Raw genomic sequence first — 14256 nt, forward strand, 5'->3', positions numbered from 1 at the left:
ATCACTAGACGGGCACGGCCCGGGCAATGTGCCGGACACACATGCAGTAAAGGGATCTATATATGGAAGAGGGCCAGGGGCCTATATATAGGATGGTTGGGAGGTTATTCGCATGTTTGTCTACCCGCCGGCCTCTCATGGGAAAGGTTAATGGAGTTAAGGTTTCAGCTTTTGGTGTGGCAGTTTCAATTGATGCTTATGTGTTCCCAACTAAGGGAGAGGGCTACCCATTAATTCTTGGAAGACCTTGGCTTATGGCTATGAAGGCCAGGCAGGATTGGGAGATAGGTTCCCTTGAGTTGCGTCCAAGTCATAAGGCCGGTGGCAAGCAACAAAAAATTGTGTATGACATGAAACAGGGTAGACAACAAGACCTGGATATGGAGACTTCGGTGGATGAATGGAGCACAAGAAACTACTCTTTTTCTGAGGGTGAGTCATCTGAGGAGGATGCTAGTTATTTGGAGCTAATGGGTATAGTACTACAAGACCTAGAAGGAGAGGGTAGTCAAGACTCTCTACACAAGGAGGAAGTCACAGGCCTAGAAGAGATGTTAGCTAAAGACCTACCAGAAGAAGAAAAAGGACCCTATTTGTAGGTACTAAAGAAGCATGCTAGTCTCTTCATAACTGATTATGAACACATTAAGGGAGTAACAGTGACTCAACACCATATCCAATTGAAAGAAGGTGCCAAGCCAGTGATGCAAAGACTTAGGAGATTAGGGCTAGTGCAAGAAGATGCTCTCTTAAAGGAAGTGAAAAGATTACTCAATGCAGGATTTTTCTACCCAGTGGAAGATTTCGAGTGGGTGTCCTCGGTTGTGGTAACACCAAAGAAAAATGGGAAGTGGAGGGTGTGTGTTGATTACAAGACTCTAAATGCAGCCACAAAAAGGGACCATTTTTCTCTGCCTTTCCAAGATGAGATACTAAATGAAGTGGCTGGTCATGAAAGGCACACAGTGTGTGACGGGTACTCGGGCTACTTCCAGATCAGAATTGCTGATGAAGATCAAAGGAAGACTACCTTCATAACGCCCTGGGGGTGTTTTGCTTACAGAGTTATGCCTTTTGGCTTAACTAATGCCCCAACTACTTTCCAAAGGTTTACGAACTTGGTGTTTCAACCCTACTTTGGTAAATCCATACGAGTCTTCATTGATGATTTTTGCATTTACAGCTCTAGGGAAGTGCATCTTTCCAAGGTTGATGAAGGCTTCACCCGTGTCGCCCAATTGGGTGGGCAATTAAATAAAGATAAGTGCCATATAGGTGAGAGTAAGGTCACTCTACTAGGCCATGTTGTGTCTCAAGATGGTATTGAGGCTGACCCTGAAAAGGTAAAGACATTGTTAGACTTACGTACTCCTTCAAATGTGAAGCAACTAGTCTCCTTCATTCAAAAGGTTCGCTACATGGGACGATTCATACATATCCTTTCTTAGGCAATCTATCATTTGCAGCAACTCACTAAACACACTAATTGGCATGGAGTGAGTAGGGTGAAAGGTGCTTTCAAGAAGTTAAAACCATTTTGAGCTCATTGCCTGTCGACCTGCAGCCCACATGGGGTGAATTATTCTATGTGAATCCTAGTGTAGGCCCAGAAGCTCTAGGAGCTGTCTTGATGCAAAAAGACCCAAAGACATCTCTCATGAGACTAGTTTACTTCTCTAGTAGAGTGATGACAGCTGCTGAAAAGGGTTTCAACGCAACTGAGCAATTGGTGCTAGCTCTTAAGTTTGCAGTGGAAAAGTTTTGGGCTTACTTGCTTTCGAGACAATTTGTGGTGATCGCAACTGAGGAAGTCTTTCCATATGCCCTACAACACATGGAACTGTCTCAAAGAATAGCAAGTGGGTGGTGCAGCTTCAAGAGTTTAATTACACACTACAGGTAGAGGATTCCACCCGTACTTGTTTGGCAGACGTCCTCACACAAAGGTGTTATGAAAAGATAAAGAAAGAGGCACCTAGTAAGGTACCACCTATCCCAGAGCCTGAACTTCGATTAGGGGCACGCAGTCTATATTTTGATGGATCTTACAAGAGAAAAAAAGACAAGGCATCAGCAGGAATAGTGATACTAGGTCTAGAAAAGGAGAGGATTTTTGCAAAAGCTCTTCACCTAGAACAGGTTCATTCTAACAATGAGGCAGAGTACCATGCCCTTGTTTTAGGTTTACAATGTTGTCTTTCTCAAGGCATCACAAAGCTAAACGTTTTTGGTGACTCCATGTTAATTGTTAAGCAAATGGTTGGCATTTGGGCCTGTAAAAATGACAAATTGTCTTTTAAGTAAGGGAAGCAAAGGCCTTGTTGAAGGGTTTTAAAGAAGTTTGAGTTCACTTTGTACCTCGAAATCAAAATCGAGAAGCAGATGCCTTAGCAGCTGAAGAACTACAAACTCTCTTGGTAGGTGTTGTCCTTGTGAAAAGTCCTTTATACTAGGGAAAGGAGGAGTTGCATGATTTACTTTACTTTCTTGAGCATTGTGAAGCGCCCTCTGGCATGAGTAAAACTGAACGCAGGTGGCTGGCAAAGAAGGCTACCAGATATAGTTTGGTAAGTGAGGACTTGTATTGTAAGGGGAAAGATGCTGTCATGATGAGAGTTCCCTCATCCCAAGAGATCAAACATATTTTGTTTAGCTGTCATGAAGGTGTGTGTGGTGGCCACTTTGCACAAGAGATCACTATCAGGAAGATCTTACAAGCAGGGTTTATATGGCCTAGACTCCATTGAGATGTACAACACTGGTGCTGCACATGCGAGGTTTGCCAAAAAGCCAGACCAAGGCATCTTGCTCATGAAAATCAGCACCCAATTAAAACCTGCGGGCCTTTTGAAAAATGTGGAATAGATGCAATAGGGCCACTACCTTGCACTCAATCAGGTAAGGAGTACATCATTATGGGGGTGGAGTATATGACCTGATGGGTATAAGCTCGACCCACAAAGCGCATCACAGCCAAGGACGTGAGTGATTTCATCTAATTTGAGTGCATTTGTTGCCGTTTTGGCACACCTTTGGAGATTCTCTCCGATAGGGGACTGGGATTTCGAGCTCATTTAGTCGGGTAATTGATGAGCAAGTTGAAAATCAAGCGCATGCACTTGCATGGTAGAGTGTTGGCCTCTTACCCTCGTGGGGTGGGTTCAACCCTCCTTCATGCAAGGATTTAGAGGACATTCCTATGTGTGCAATCAATGGAGCCTAGGTGCCATAGAGTTGTCGATCAAGTTTGCCTTGGTCACCTGCCTTGGTCGTGCGCTGTGGAGGACGTAGGTGGGGCGGTTGCGGTTGCTGTCCGTGGTCTGCTGTCTCCTCGCGGTGCCCACAGAACTCTATGATTGTCTTATTTTTGTTGCACTATGGAGGTTCCTGCAGATCATGGGAGAGAAGATGCGTGTCGCATGCACATGAAACCCGTTTTTCTTATTTCCCAAGAATAGCTCGGATACCAGTGAAAGGACGCGAGTAATGCATGTGCTAGTCTCCACCACCCAACCATGCTATCTTATAGCCTCCCCTAGCATACACACTGTCCGACCATGCCGGTGGCCTTGCCCGTAGGACCCCTGTCCTTACATGGAAGTTTTTATAAGCTCATTTGAGCGTCCTTATCATTCATGACTCTCGACAGCATTCTATTTCTTTGTTTTGGATGCTTCCATAGGTACACATGTTTCAAAAAGTATCCATAGGCCTTTCTTTGTATTATTTTGATAGCTTGATCATTCCACCCTTCTTGCCTTGTCGAAGTGCTGACATAGGGTCCAATGAGCAACCAGTCACCTTGATATAGATCCTCTTTAAACGACTCAAGTGCATTTGGCAGTCAAACATGATCACCATTGGCATGATAGAAACTATAGAACCTTATGCCTACATCATCCCCTCGACAATCATGTCTCCTTCATTTTCATACCTTGCTCTTGAAAGCTTATCCCGCAACTGGATTATCTTTCCATGCAATATGCTTCAATTTTTTATTTAAGGACTTTATGTAGGAAATCCATCTTGACTCGGGGGGGGGGGGGGGGGGGGGGGGGGGGGGGTCACTTAGTATAAAAATTGTGTATCACGTGCAATCAACAGAAGGAATTGAAAAAAATAATTGACTTACAGATATTTATTCACATAAGGATTTATTTTAGACCATATATATGTATCTACATAAGGGACTTTTTTATTAATAAAATTGACTAGAACTTTTTGAGGCGTAAGTGTAGTGGTTTAACTTGAAAGATTTAATCTATCGAAGCAATGGATTTTCAAATCTTGGAAAGATTTCTATCTTGATATTGTAGTATGAATTTCTTCTTTTTGGCCTGCCCAAAGGGCAAAGGCCCTACAGTCATCTTCTCTTTTTTCCTGGCTAAAAATAGGAAAAAGTATTTTTGGCCTTTTCCTACGAATATCGGGGAAGGTCTTGTTTTATGAGCGTTATGTATAATAATAGGATTTCTTGGATGGTGGATCGAGTTAAAGCTTTCGAATCATGAAAAAGAATTTTGGCAGAAGGTCTTTCTGGGGAAAAAATCCCGTTTTGACTAATGATGTATTTGATCAGTTGTTGACAACATTTGGCCCTTGGGACCTTTTGAGGTACACTCGGGCCACTCAATGCCCTTCACCTTTTTCCCATCTCTCAGATCCTCTCCTCTCTCTTCTGCTAACGCCAGCCCCATTCTGCTCTCCTCTCTAGCATTGCCAGCCACACACACATACCCCCCCCGGCTAGCCAAATTGGGCATCAAGTGCCATATAGGGCATCATTTGATGCCCATGAAATTTAGACGAGCATCAACGATGATGCCTAGTTTTCATGCCAGAGTTCCAACTTCCATTATACACACACACAACCCCCCCCCCGCCAGCCAAATTGGGCATCAAGTGCCATATAGGGCATCATTTGATGCCCATGAAATTTAGACGAGCATCAACGACGATGCCTAGTTTTCATGCCAGAGTTCCAACTTCCATTATATATATAAAAAAACTCTAGTGCGATGTGAAATGCTAATTTTAGAGGTCGGAGGCCTGGAGTCCAGAACAAAGTGGCCATTAAAGCCCAGCTGCCAAGGCAACAAGGCCAATTGCCAATGAAAAACTTGGTTATTAGACCTGGTTCGTTATTTGGCTAAGCCGCGGGCTGAAAAATAATACGCAGAGATTGTTTCTAGGCAGGTAGCTTTGAGCAGTGAGCAGAGAATATAACGCGCGGCGTGCGTGAAGAGAGAAGGATGTAGCTGGAGCGGCCAACCTACAAGTCGCCATACTTGCGGCGAGTCTCCTGTCAGTGTGCAGGACTCAGGGGTCACGAGGTCGACCGTCACCTCCAGGCTCTAGGCTCTCCAGCTGCAACTTTGCAAGTTGTCCTACTCGGCCCTGTAGGCTGTGAGATTGTGAGTCCATCTCTTGTAACTCGCCCTCCTGAGTCCTCTGTGTACATTGTACATTACTGTTAAAATAGCTTAATGTATTTGAATCTTGGAGTAACTCAGCATTGGAAACTGAAAACCAAAAGGTTTTCATGTATTCAAACTTCACACTTAACCATTCTTTACAGACTCAAAGTCTTGAGGCCCGGAGGGTGCGAACTTGGAAGCTGCGAGTTGTAACTTGTGGCAATCGACATCTAGGCAGAGTTTCTCATCTGAAAAACTCGCTTCCAGTCTCGATAATTATGCTTCAGTGCCAAATGCTAAGAACTAGCAAACTGTATTTTTTGATGTGGAAAAATTAGGTGCTTCTCAATCAATAAAGCACTCATGAACCTTGTTTATGTGTGTGTAGTACATCTTTGGACGCAGAGATATGTTCGAAAAGTGACGAGATTGTTAAAGCTTGGAGTACTTTAGTTGTAAAGCTTGTTCACGAATCACGGGTCAGCAAACCTTTTTTTGCTTCGTATCTTGTTCCTTTTTTGTCAATACCATGTCCATGATTTGAATCTACTTTGTCAAAAACAAGTTTTTGACATAAGTCTGTCTTTCTTTTCATGATTTATATTAGTGTTTAGAGCGGTCGTGGACATGTCTCAATGCACGTTGTTTGAGGCGTTCAAGAAGGCAAATAGAGAGTCTTCTATTGTGCAAGTAGGTCGTCAAGTTGGTTGCTAACGTGCTTTCATTGGCGCCCCTTTCGGTATTTCTTTATTTGCTTGGAGGGCAAAGTTACAAAAGAAGAGTTCTGGGGATCTCCACCTGTATCCAACTAGATAACGCCTGTATCCAACTAGATTGCACCTGTTCTAGCAAAATTTTGGCAGCATAACGGCTTCAAAACTTGCCCTGAACAAACCCCCAATCCGGAACTCGCTTCCAATGACAAAAACCCTCTCTTTTCAGCCCTAAACATTCCCATTACTGTCCTCTAACAATGAGGCATTGTTCCCAATTCTTCTGGCATTTGTATGGCTGAAAAACAGTCCAAAAACAGCACATAAAGGCACTTGTATGGGGAGTTTATAGGACCAGCATGAGGATGACAACATTCAGATCTTTGATTTCAAATTTCTGATTTATAGCAGATTTCTGATTTCTGATTTCTGATTTACAGCAGATTTCTGATTTCTGATTTCAGATTTACGACAAATTTTTGATTTCTGATTTACAACAGATTTTTGATCTTTGATTTACTGCAGATTTTTTATTTATGATTTAATTCAGGTTTCTCATTTTGATTTACAACAGATTTTTTAGCTCTAGTAGATTTTTGATTCTCTAGTTCTTATTTGTAGTAGATATGGCATTCTACAATCATAGCCCCTAAACATGCTTTGTGTTGCAGGCTAGATGGGATCGTTTTATAAGATTCAAGTGATTAATGATGATAATGAGGACAATTTAGGCCTTGTGAGGCTAAAGAAAGATGAAGACAAGCCCACCTTTTCTGTAGTTTGTGAACAGATAGAGGGTGATGAGCTTATGATTGGATCCTTTGTCTTCATAGAGGAAATTATATTATAAAGAGACGACAAGAAGAGCGATGGACGATCAACGATAAGGTTCAAGTACGCATTAAGAGGAGTGCCGATAGCATGCATGAACTTCCTTCTCCAAGTAAGCGACAATGCTCAAACCAAATTGATAATGAGAAAGGGGACACTTTGAGTGGTCCCACTTCCAAGCTTACAAGCAAATTGTTAAGTGCACATGTTCTTGAGCAATGGGAACAAGAATGTGTTAGAATAAGATCAAAGCTGAAACAAATGAAGGTTGCAAGGGATGATAGGTTTGAATTATGCAGTGAAGATGTCAGTGGGGAAGCCCAAGTGTGAATTTGGTGTTTTGAATGTAGCTCTTTTTATGGCAAAGGTTCAATAGAAGGGAAGCATGCTGCATATAACTGTCTTGCTAATTTTATGATAACGCACATTTTGGAGAGCAAAAGACATGAAAAAAATTATATAGCATTTCGTGGGCTTGGAAAGGATTTGATGCACCGTGTATTGGTTGATGAAGAACAAGATCACAGGAAAGAAATAGAGGCTTCAATAGAAACTCTACGCTCTTTGATGGAGACCAATGAAGGTAGTGTTCAACTGTTATAAAGCTACTGAAATGTTCAAAAGATAGAATGGTTTTGTGACTTGTTTGACTTTTTTGTGTGTTCTATTTGCATATAGGTTGGGACTTTGAAGTCATTGCAGTCACATCACATGATTTCAAAGACAAAAGCTTTGTTAGCATGAGATGTAAGCATGATGACACATGGTTGCGTTTGTGCCTCCAAGGTCAGATTTATGTACCATCCTCATGGAGCACTCAAAGTCAATCTTGCATACAAAGGCAATCATGAAGGAGGGGTTGCAAACATCCAAGGTAGTTCTAAGTGGCTTAGGTGGGTGTCCTCGAAAGGGAAAGGAGCATGATCCAATGCAAACATCTCTCAGCAAGTTTGTGGTTTCTACAAAGTATGAAAGATCAGCTCATGGTGATTCCCCTTCACTCTATGACAATGAAGAAAGTGAAAATGTTTCAGTAAGTTTGAATTTTTTATGTTGGGGTTTATGGATTCACGAAATCAAAGTGAACAACGAGAATATTAGTGTGAAGCCTTTGTTAGATGATCAGTGTGGTGGAAAGCTTTGGTTTGTAGAGTCTTTCACAAAGGCTATCTTAAATGATGGAAGTTCAATCTTTCACATAGATGGTTGCTTTTGTCATATTAGTTGTTTACGTGTTTCTAGCAGTGGGCAACCATTTGAAGCTTTCTCATGCAACCATTGCAAGGGTATACCTAAGCTTCATGATTTTAGGTTGAGATTATTTAGGGGGAAGAAGGCGGAGAAGAAGAGAGGCACTAGAGAAACGGATTGTGGAAGAAGATTAGACTTTCTCACCAAACAAGAGCTTCGGCAAAAAAACTCTCATTGCTAAGAAGCATGCAAGAGATCTCACCCTTAGTCTATGGCGGGCAAAGGCTCATATTGCGATTCTTTCAGTTCGAGTAAGAACTTTAAGGGAAGCAAACATGGAGTCCCTAAACCGCAAGGATGTAAAGAGGTTTGTAACAATATACTAGTAGGCCATAGACTAGGTAAGTTTGGTGGAAAACCTGCTCTATGGGACTTCTTAAAGGATGTGACTACAAACATATTGTCACCAGCGTGTGACTACTATCTATCCTTTTTGTTGATTTCTTTCTTATTATCTATTTACTTTCACTTTTTGGAAACACCCCTCGGGAAATCTAACTGCCCTGCATTGTATAGCTGGTGTGGAACTTTCCAGAGGGAGTCCAGGCCTGAGGGCAAGAGAGCACTAAGGTTGGACGAGGAGTATGGTTAGCCAAGTGGGGTCATTGACTAGCCAAAGTGGAATCCTTTGCTACAGAGGCTACATTTCAGTTCTGGATGTGGCCGCAGTGTACAAAGAGGGTCGGATGACCTAGAAAGATACAATGGCAGCATCTCCTAAAATTTAGGGAACTGCTATTTTGGGACCTGAAAATGTGTTGACGTCATTACCTCCGGAATGACAAAGGGAACATTTTCTTACTCTGCCGTGAAGTCAACTGGGCAGCCGGTTGGGAGATTTTTAGGCGGCAACCCCGAAACGGGAAAATGCTTATAAATGTGCCAAGTGGCACCTTCTGGTGCACTTGCCTCATGCAACAAGAAGTGGCGCTGAATTTGAAGGAGGGAGAGCCTCATTTTCAGTTTGGTCACAGGTTAAGAGCTATGGAGTGCTTGCTTTCCCTCCTATGTACAGTGCGGTGCCAGGAGTGATGCCCTGCACGCTACGCACTGCCCTCTCTCTCCCCTTTGGCAGTATGTTATGCCCCACTAGTGGGCTCTTCATTTGACCAATGTACAGTTGTGTGGGTTCATGCGCGATTGCTGAGGCAAGAGCCTCTTGCACAGGTACTGGATTAGCTAGCGGCTAATCCCCCCGCAGGCACAGGTGAATTCAGAGAGGTTTCATGCGAGAAATCTCGTCCGATTCAAAGGGCAAGTAGCCCTACAGGTGCGAGAGCTCGAGGACTTGCTACGGATGCGACCGGCACGCGAAACTGAACCCGAAACAGTGAAGTACAGGCTGCTGTGTATTTTTGCAGGTTTAGGGTTTTGGCCCTAAACGGACCCTAATACCCCCAGGAGGTTCGGGGACGCAAGGGGACCGCTGTATAGGTGATCTGGCGCATTTTCAGGGCTGAAAACAGAGAATTCAGCGTGCTGCAGATTCTCGCCAGGTTTTGCAAAGTGCCCGTATGCGTCGGAAAAGTCAGTCAATGCGTGGGAATACTGACTGTGAAGAGTCCTAGTACAGTTATGTTGCCGAAATCAGGCCGGAACAGTTGAAATTCAGCCAAGTTTGTGCAGGGCAGCTTGTAGGGATCCACAGCGTTTATTCCCTCTTTTAAGCAATAAAGAAATACCGAAAGGGGCGCCTAAGTTAGGGGCCAATCTGGTGTCGGTCTTCTCATACAGGTGCATTCTAGCATCTGTATCCCATTCCCCTCTCTTGTGTCACTATAGTGCAGGTAAAATAGACGACTAATAATGGGTGAAAGCTAAATCAAGGTTTGAAGTAAAGTCTACCGCCCTTTTTGGATTGAACAGGCCGGTTTCATGGTTCCATCGACGGGATTAAATCACTTTTTCCCATAGAAGTGAGCCTTGGTCAGTTTTGGGCTTGAAGACACAGGGGATCATAGACCAGACACAGGGAATTGCAATTATGGCTGACAGACCAGATGATGTGGCTGAAGAGGTTTCCTCTTCACAGGGTCAACAGACACATGAAGTGGGTGAGTCGTCAAGACCACCACAGACAGATGACGATATATTGAGGACCCAGTTGGCTACTGCTGTGGCTATGTTCACACAAGTAATGCAGAATCCGAGGTTTTTAGCCTTTCTGCAACCTCCTGTTCCGTCTCAGCAAGTTGGGTCACTGGATCATATTCAAAATCCTGTTAAGGCTCGAGTACAGGTGATTCATACCGCACAGTCAATGGAAACACCTGGTACACTTGACGGAGAACATGCAATCTTCACAACCTATGCCTAAGGTGCAAGAACAGGTGGCTGAGATGCCAGTCTTTCAAGCTGTACCAGTTCAGCCCGCCACCTTTCAACAGCCTATAGCTGGTTCTAATGGGCAGGGAAGCAACCTACAGGCTATGCAACAGGTCTTCCCACCACCTTCAGTACACCCTGGCTATTTTGGAGGTGGATCCGTATTCCAGAGCATGGCTGGTCATGCACCTGGAAATCAGTTTTATACGCCAGGAACAGTGTTTGGGGGTGCTCAAACGATGATGCCTAATCCCATGTACAGTGTCATGGGTATGCAACCAGGATTTCAAAGCACTCAGGGCCAATTTGGGATGCCACAGGCAAATTTTGGTATGGCTGGAATTACAAATCAGCAGCCAAATATGGCATTTCCAGGTCAAGTTAATAGCGGCCAAGGAACACAGATGAACCCGAACAGTGTTCCCATGTTTCAGTCACTTCCATATGACAATTTAACGCCGCTGGAGAGGCCAACTCCGTACAAAGAAGGTGGCAAAGGTGTGTCATTCACGACCTTTACAGGGTTTGATGACAGGAAGAAGGCTCTCTCATTCCTCCAGCAGTTTGACAAGGCCTATGCAGGGGGAAACTTTACAGAGGCTTCAAAGGTCCGCAAGGCAGCCACTTTCTTGACAGGGAATGCGGGACAATGGTGGACAACTTTATTGCTTCAAGGGCAAGCTCCGTCCACATGGATTTACTTCAAGCATATTTTTGCAGCAGCATGGTTAGCTGATGACTTTGAAGCAGATGTCATGACAGAATGGCACCAGCTAAATGCTGCCACTTGTAGAAATCTGGATGATTACAATCGGAAGTTTTGGAAAGCTCTACTTCCAGTAACTTCCTATAGGTTTGTGCCATTGACAGAACAGATTGAAAAATACTGTTGTGGCCTACCCAAAGGATTGAGAAAGTACTGTACGAAGACAAAAGTCACTACTTTGACGCAGCTTATCGAGGTAGCAAACACTGGCAATGGTTTGCTCAAGGGAGAAGATTGTGAATTTAACACTGGCGTCAAGGCAGGATCAGGCAAGAAAAATTCAGCCAAGAAGCACGTTCCCAATGAGGCTTCTAAAGGGACTCAGGAGTCAACCAACGCAGGAAAAGACAAAGCTACGGCTGAATCAGAAAAAGGACCAGCAAAGAAATGGAAAAGACGTTTTCCTCGCAAGTCAGAAGAGCAAAAGAAGGTCCTGAGGACAGAGAACAAATGCTTTATATGTGAGCAGCCTGGCCACATTGCTTACAACTGTCCTACAAAGAAAAGGCCAACTGATTCTGAAGACAAGAGGGACAGGAAAGGAAAGAAGCCCATGGCTGGTCTAGTGCCAGATATGGTGGGCGACAAGCCAAATTCAGATGCAAGTGAGCTTTGCAGAGCATGGGGAAAGGTCAGGGATCAAACAGTGCTTATCTTCTTTGATCCAGGTGCCAAAGCCAACTTCATTTCTCCAGAATTGGCTTCAAAGTTGGGAATCAGACCTGAAGAGATGGGGTATACAACAGAGGCAGGTTTAGCATGTCCTGGCCATACAGAGGCTGTGACACCCATCATTGGAAAGTTGCGTCTACATATCCAGTTGTAACAAATTGCTGACGTGTCAAAGCCTAAAGAATGGAGCCAACTTACAGATGTCGGCCGAGGGGCCTAAACCCTAAGAAGCAGTAGAAGAAGTGTCACAGAGTGAGGACGTGGTAACCCTAATTGCTAAAACCCTAATTCTGGAAACCCTAACCCTAAAACTTGCAAACCCTAATTTTTGCCAGAAACCCTAACTGCATCAAGACAGTGCATCAAGACACCCGAGGAAGATCAGTACGGTCTGGGTGTGATGGCTAATTTTACTACGCCGGAATATCAAGAGTTCCGATATGGACGAAAGGAGAAGCTAACTCCTTGATCAAAACAGCCGATAGGAGCAGCTAACTCCTTGATCAAAAGAGCAGAAAGGAGAAGCTAACTCCTTAATAAAAAGAGCAAATTGATTGTCCCTCGGAATGTCCCTCGGAAATTTTTGAGCTAACTTGAGTTGTTTTGCAGATATGCTGTAATCGCGGACGATTACTCTCTTTCAAGAAGGGGAGATGTAGCAAATTGCTGACGTGTCAAAGCCTAAAGAATGGAGCCAACTTACAAATGCCGGCCGAGGGGCCTAAACCCTAAGAAGCAGTAGAAGAAGTGTCATAGAGTGAGGACGTGGTAACCCTAATTGCTGAAACCCTAATTCTGGAAACCCTAACCCTAAAACCTGCAAACCCTAATTTCTGCCAGAAACCCTAACTGCTGAACCCTAATTCTGGAAACCCTAACCCTAAAACCTGCAAACCCTAATTCTGGAAACCCTAACCCTAAAACCTACAAACCCTAATTCTAGAAACCCTAAGAAGAACAAGCAATAAAAGAAGTCCTACCAACTTAAGGGGACCCCGTCCGATGGGGCCCCAAGTGACATAAAGGCATTAAAAATAAAGCAGAACATCAAAATATGATGATGTGACACCTGTACGGACGTCCCGGAATTCGCGGCGGATTTTTAGGGAAATCCCAAAATTTTAGGAAAGTGATTTTTTGGAGTCAGCTTTTCATATTTGATGCTTTTAGGCTTTGGGCCTTTAAATATGAGCCTTGGGGGCCCTCTCTGGCACTCTTCAGCGCGCAGATTGCAGAGCAGGTGCTCCCCGGCTGTTGTACTTTGCGAATCAGCAGTAATATAAAGAAATACCGAAAGGGGCGCCAAGGTTTGGGGCCAATACTCTCTGGGGTGGAATTTCGCCACTCCGTGTCGCGTGTCGTCTCTCTCTCTCTCTCTCTCAGTTCAGTTGTTATTGAACAATTGTTATTGAAGTGCTAAAAGTCTGTTCAGTCTGTTCTTTTCTATTGGCACGTGGTGCCCGCATTTGTGACACCAGTCCTATGTAGATGCTGAAGAATTTTACATCATGCCACTGGACGGATGTGATGTGTTGTTAGGTATTCCTTGGTTGTTTCGTGTACAGGGAATCGTGGATGCCTACAACAAAAAGATCACTGTACAGAGCAGGGGAAAGACTCATATTCTGGATGTAAAGCTTAAAGGGGAGTCTATTCCTACTGTATCAGCTTCTGCTATTACTTCTGTAATGAAAAAGCATCTTTCTGCGTACTTGGTTTTTGCACGTGAAGTGTCAGATTGTGATGAATCAAATTTATCTGTGCTAGATAAAGAAAGGTCAATGTTTTTACAACAGTATAGTGACTGTTTTTCTGATTCATTACCGTCTCAATTACCGCCAGAGAGACCCGAGGACCATGCGATAGATTTGGTGCCAGGTAGTAGCCCACCAAATAAGCCTCCGTACAGGGTTAGTGCGGCTCAGCAGAAAGAGATAATGGGCCAAGTACAGGAGCTGTTAGAAAAGGGGCTGATTCAGCCCAGTTCATCTCCATTCTGTTCTCCAGTGTTGTTGGTGCAGAAAAAGGATGGCTCATGGCGTATGTGCATCGACTACCGTGCACTGAACAAGAATACCATCAAGAATAGGTTCCCTATACCTAGAATTGATGATATTATGGACAAATTAGAAGGAGTAGCTATGTTTAACAGGATAGATCTAAAGAGTGGGTACCATCAGATCCGCATTAGATCAGAGGATGTGCACAAGACTGCTTTTAGAATGACGTTTGGCCTTTACGAATTTTTAGTGATGCCCTTTGGTCTCACAAATGCTCCTGC

The 14256-nt window shown here is 43.8% G+C and overlaps 1 protein-coding gene across 1 annotated transcript; it reads left to right on the top strand.

Moving 5' to 3' along the window:
- Positions 1-350: 350 nt before the first annotated feature.
- Positions 351-8422, top strand: LOC147455357 (uncharacterized). Its single transcript, XM_086513699.1, has 10 exons — positions 351-553; positions 2534-2567; positions 5259-5414; positions 5579-5703; positions 5806-5896; positions 6802-6830; positions 6964-7245; positions 7312-7544; positions 7640-7708; positions 8207-8422. The coding sequence occupies exons 1-10, from the start codon at positions 351-353 to the stop codon at positions 8275-8277; spliced, it is 1293 nt and encodes a 430-aa protein (XP_086369825.1). The 3' UTR covers positions 8278-8422.
- Positions 8423-14256: the final 5834 nt, after the last annotated feature.

This window comes from Adiantum capillus-veneris, chromosome 6, assembly GCF_014529385.1.
Source record: "Adiantum capillus-veneris isolate H3 chromosome 6, ASM1452938v2, whole genome shotgun sequence".
In the NCBI taxonomy this organism is placed as follows: Eukaryota; Viridiplantae; Streptophyta; class Polypodiopsida; order Polypodiales; family Pteridaceae; genus Adiantum; species Adiantum capillus-veneris.

What these genes read in the sequence shown, in the direction of transcription:
- LOC147455357 (XM_086513699.1), top strand. Translation starts at nt 351, where the DNA reads ATGAAACAGGGTAGACAACAAGACCTGGATATGGAGACTTCGGTGGAT. An exon ending in AGGCTACCAGATATAGTTTG is followed by an intron (nt 2,568 to 5,258) that starts GTAAGTGAGGAC and finishes AGAAGGATGTAG; the next exon opens with CTGGAGCGGCCAACCTACAA. An exon ending in GTCTCGATAATTATGCTTCA is followed by an intron (nt 5,704 to 5,805) that starts GTGCCAAATGCT and finishes ATGTGTGTGTAG; the next exon opens with TACATCTTTGGACGCAGAGA.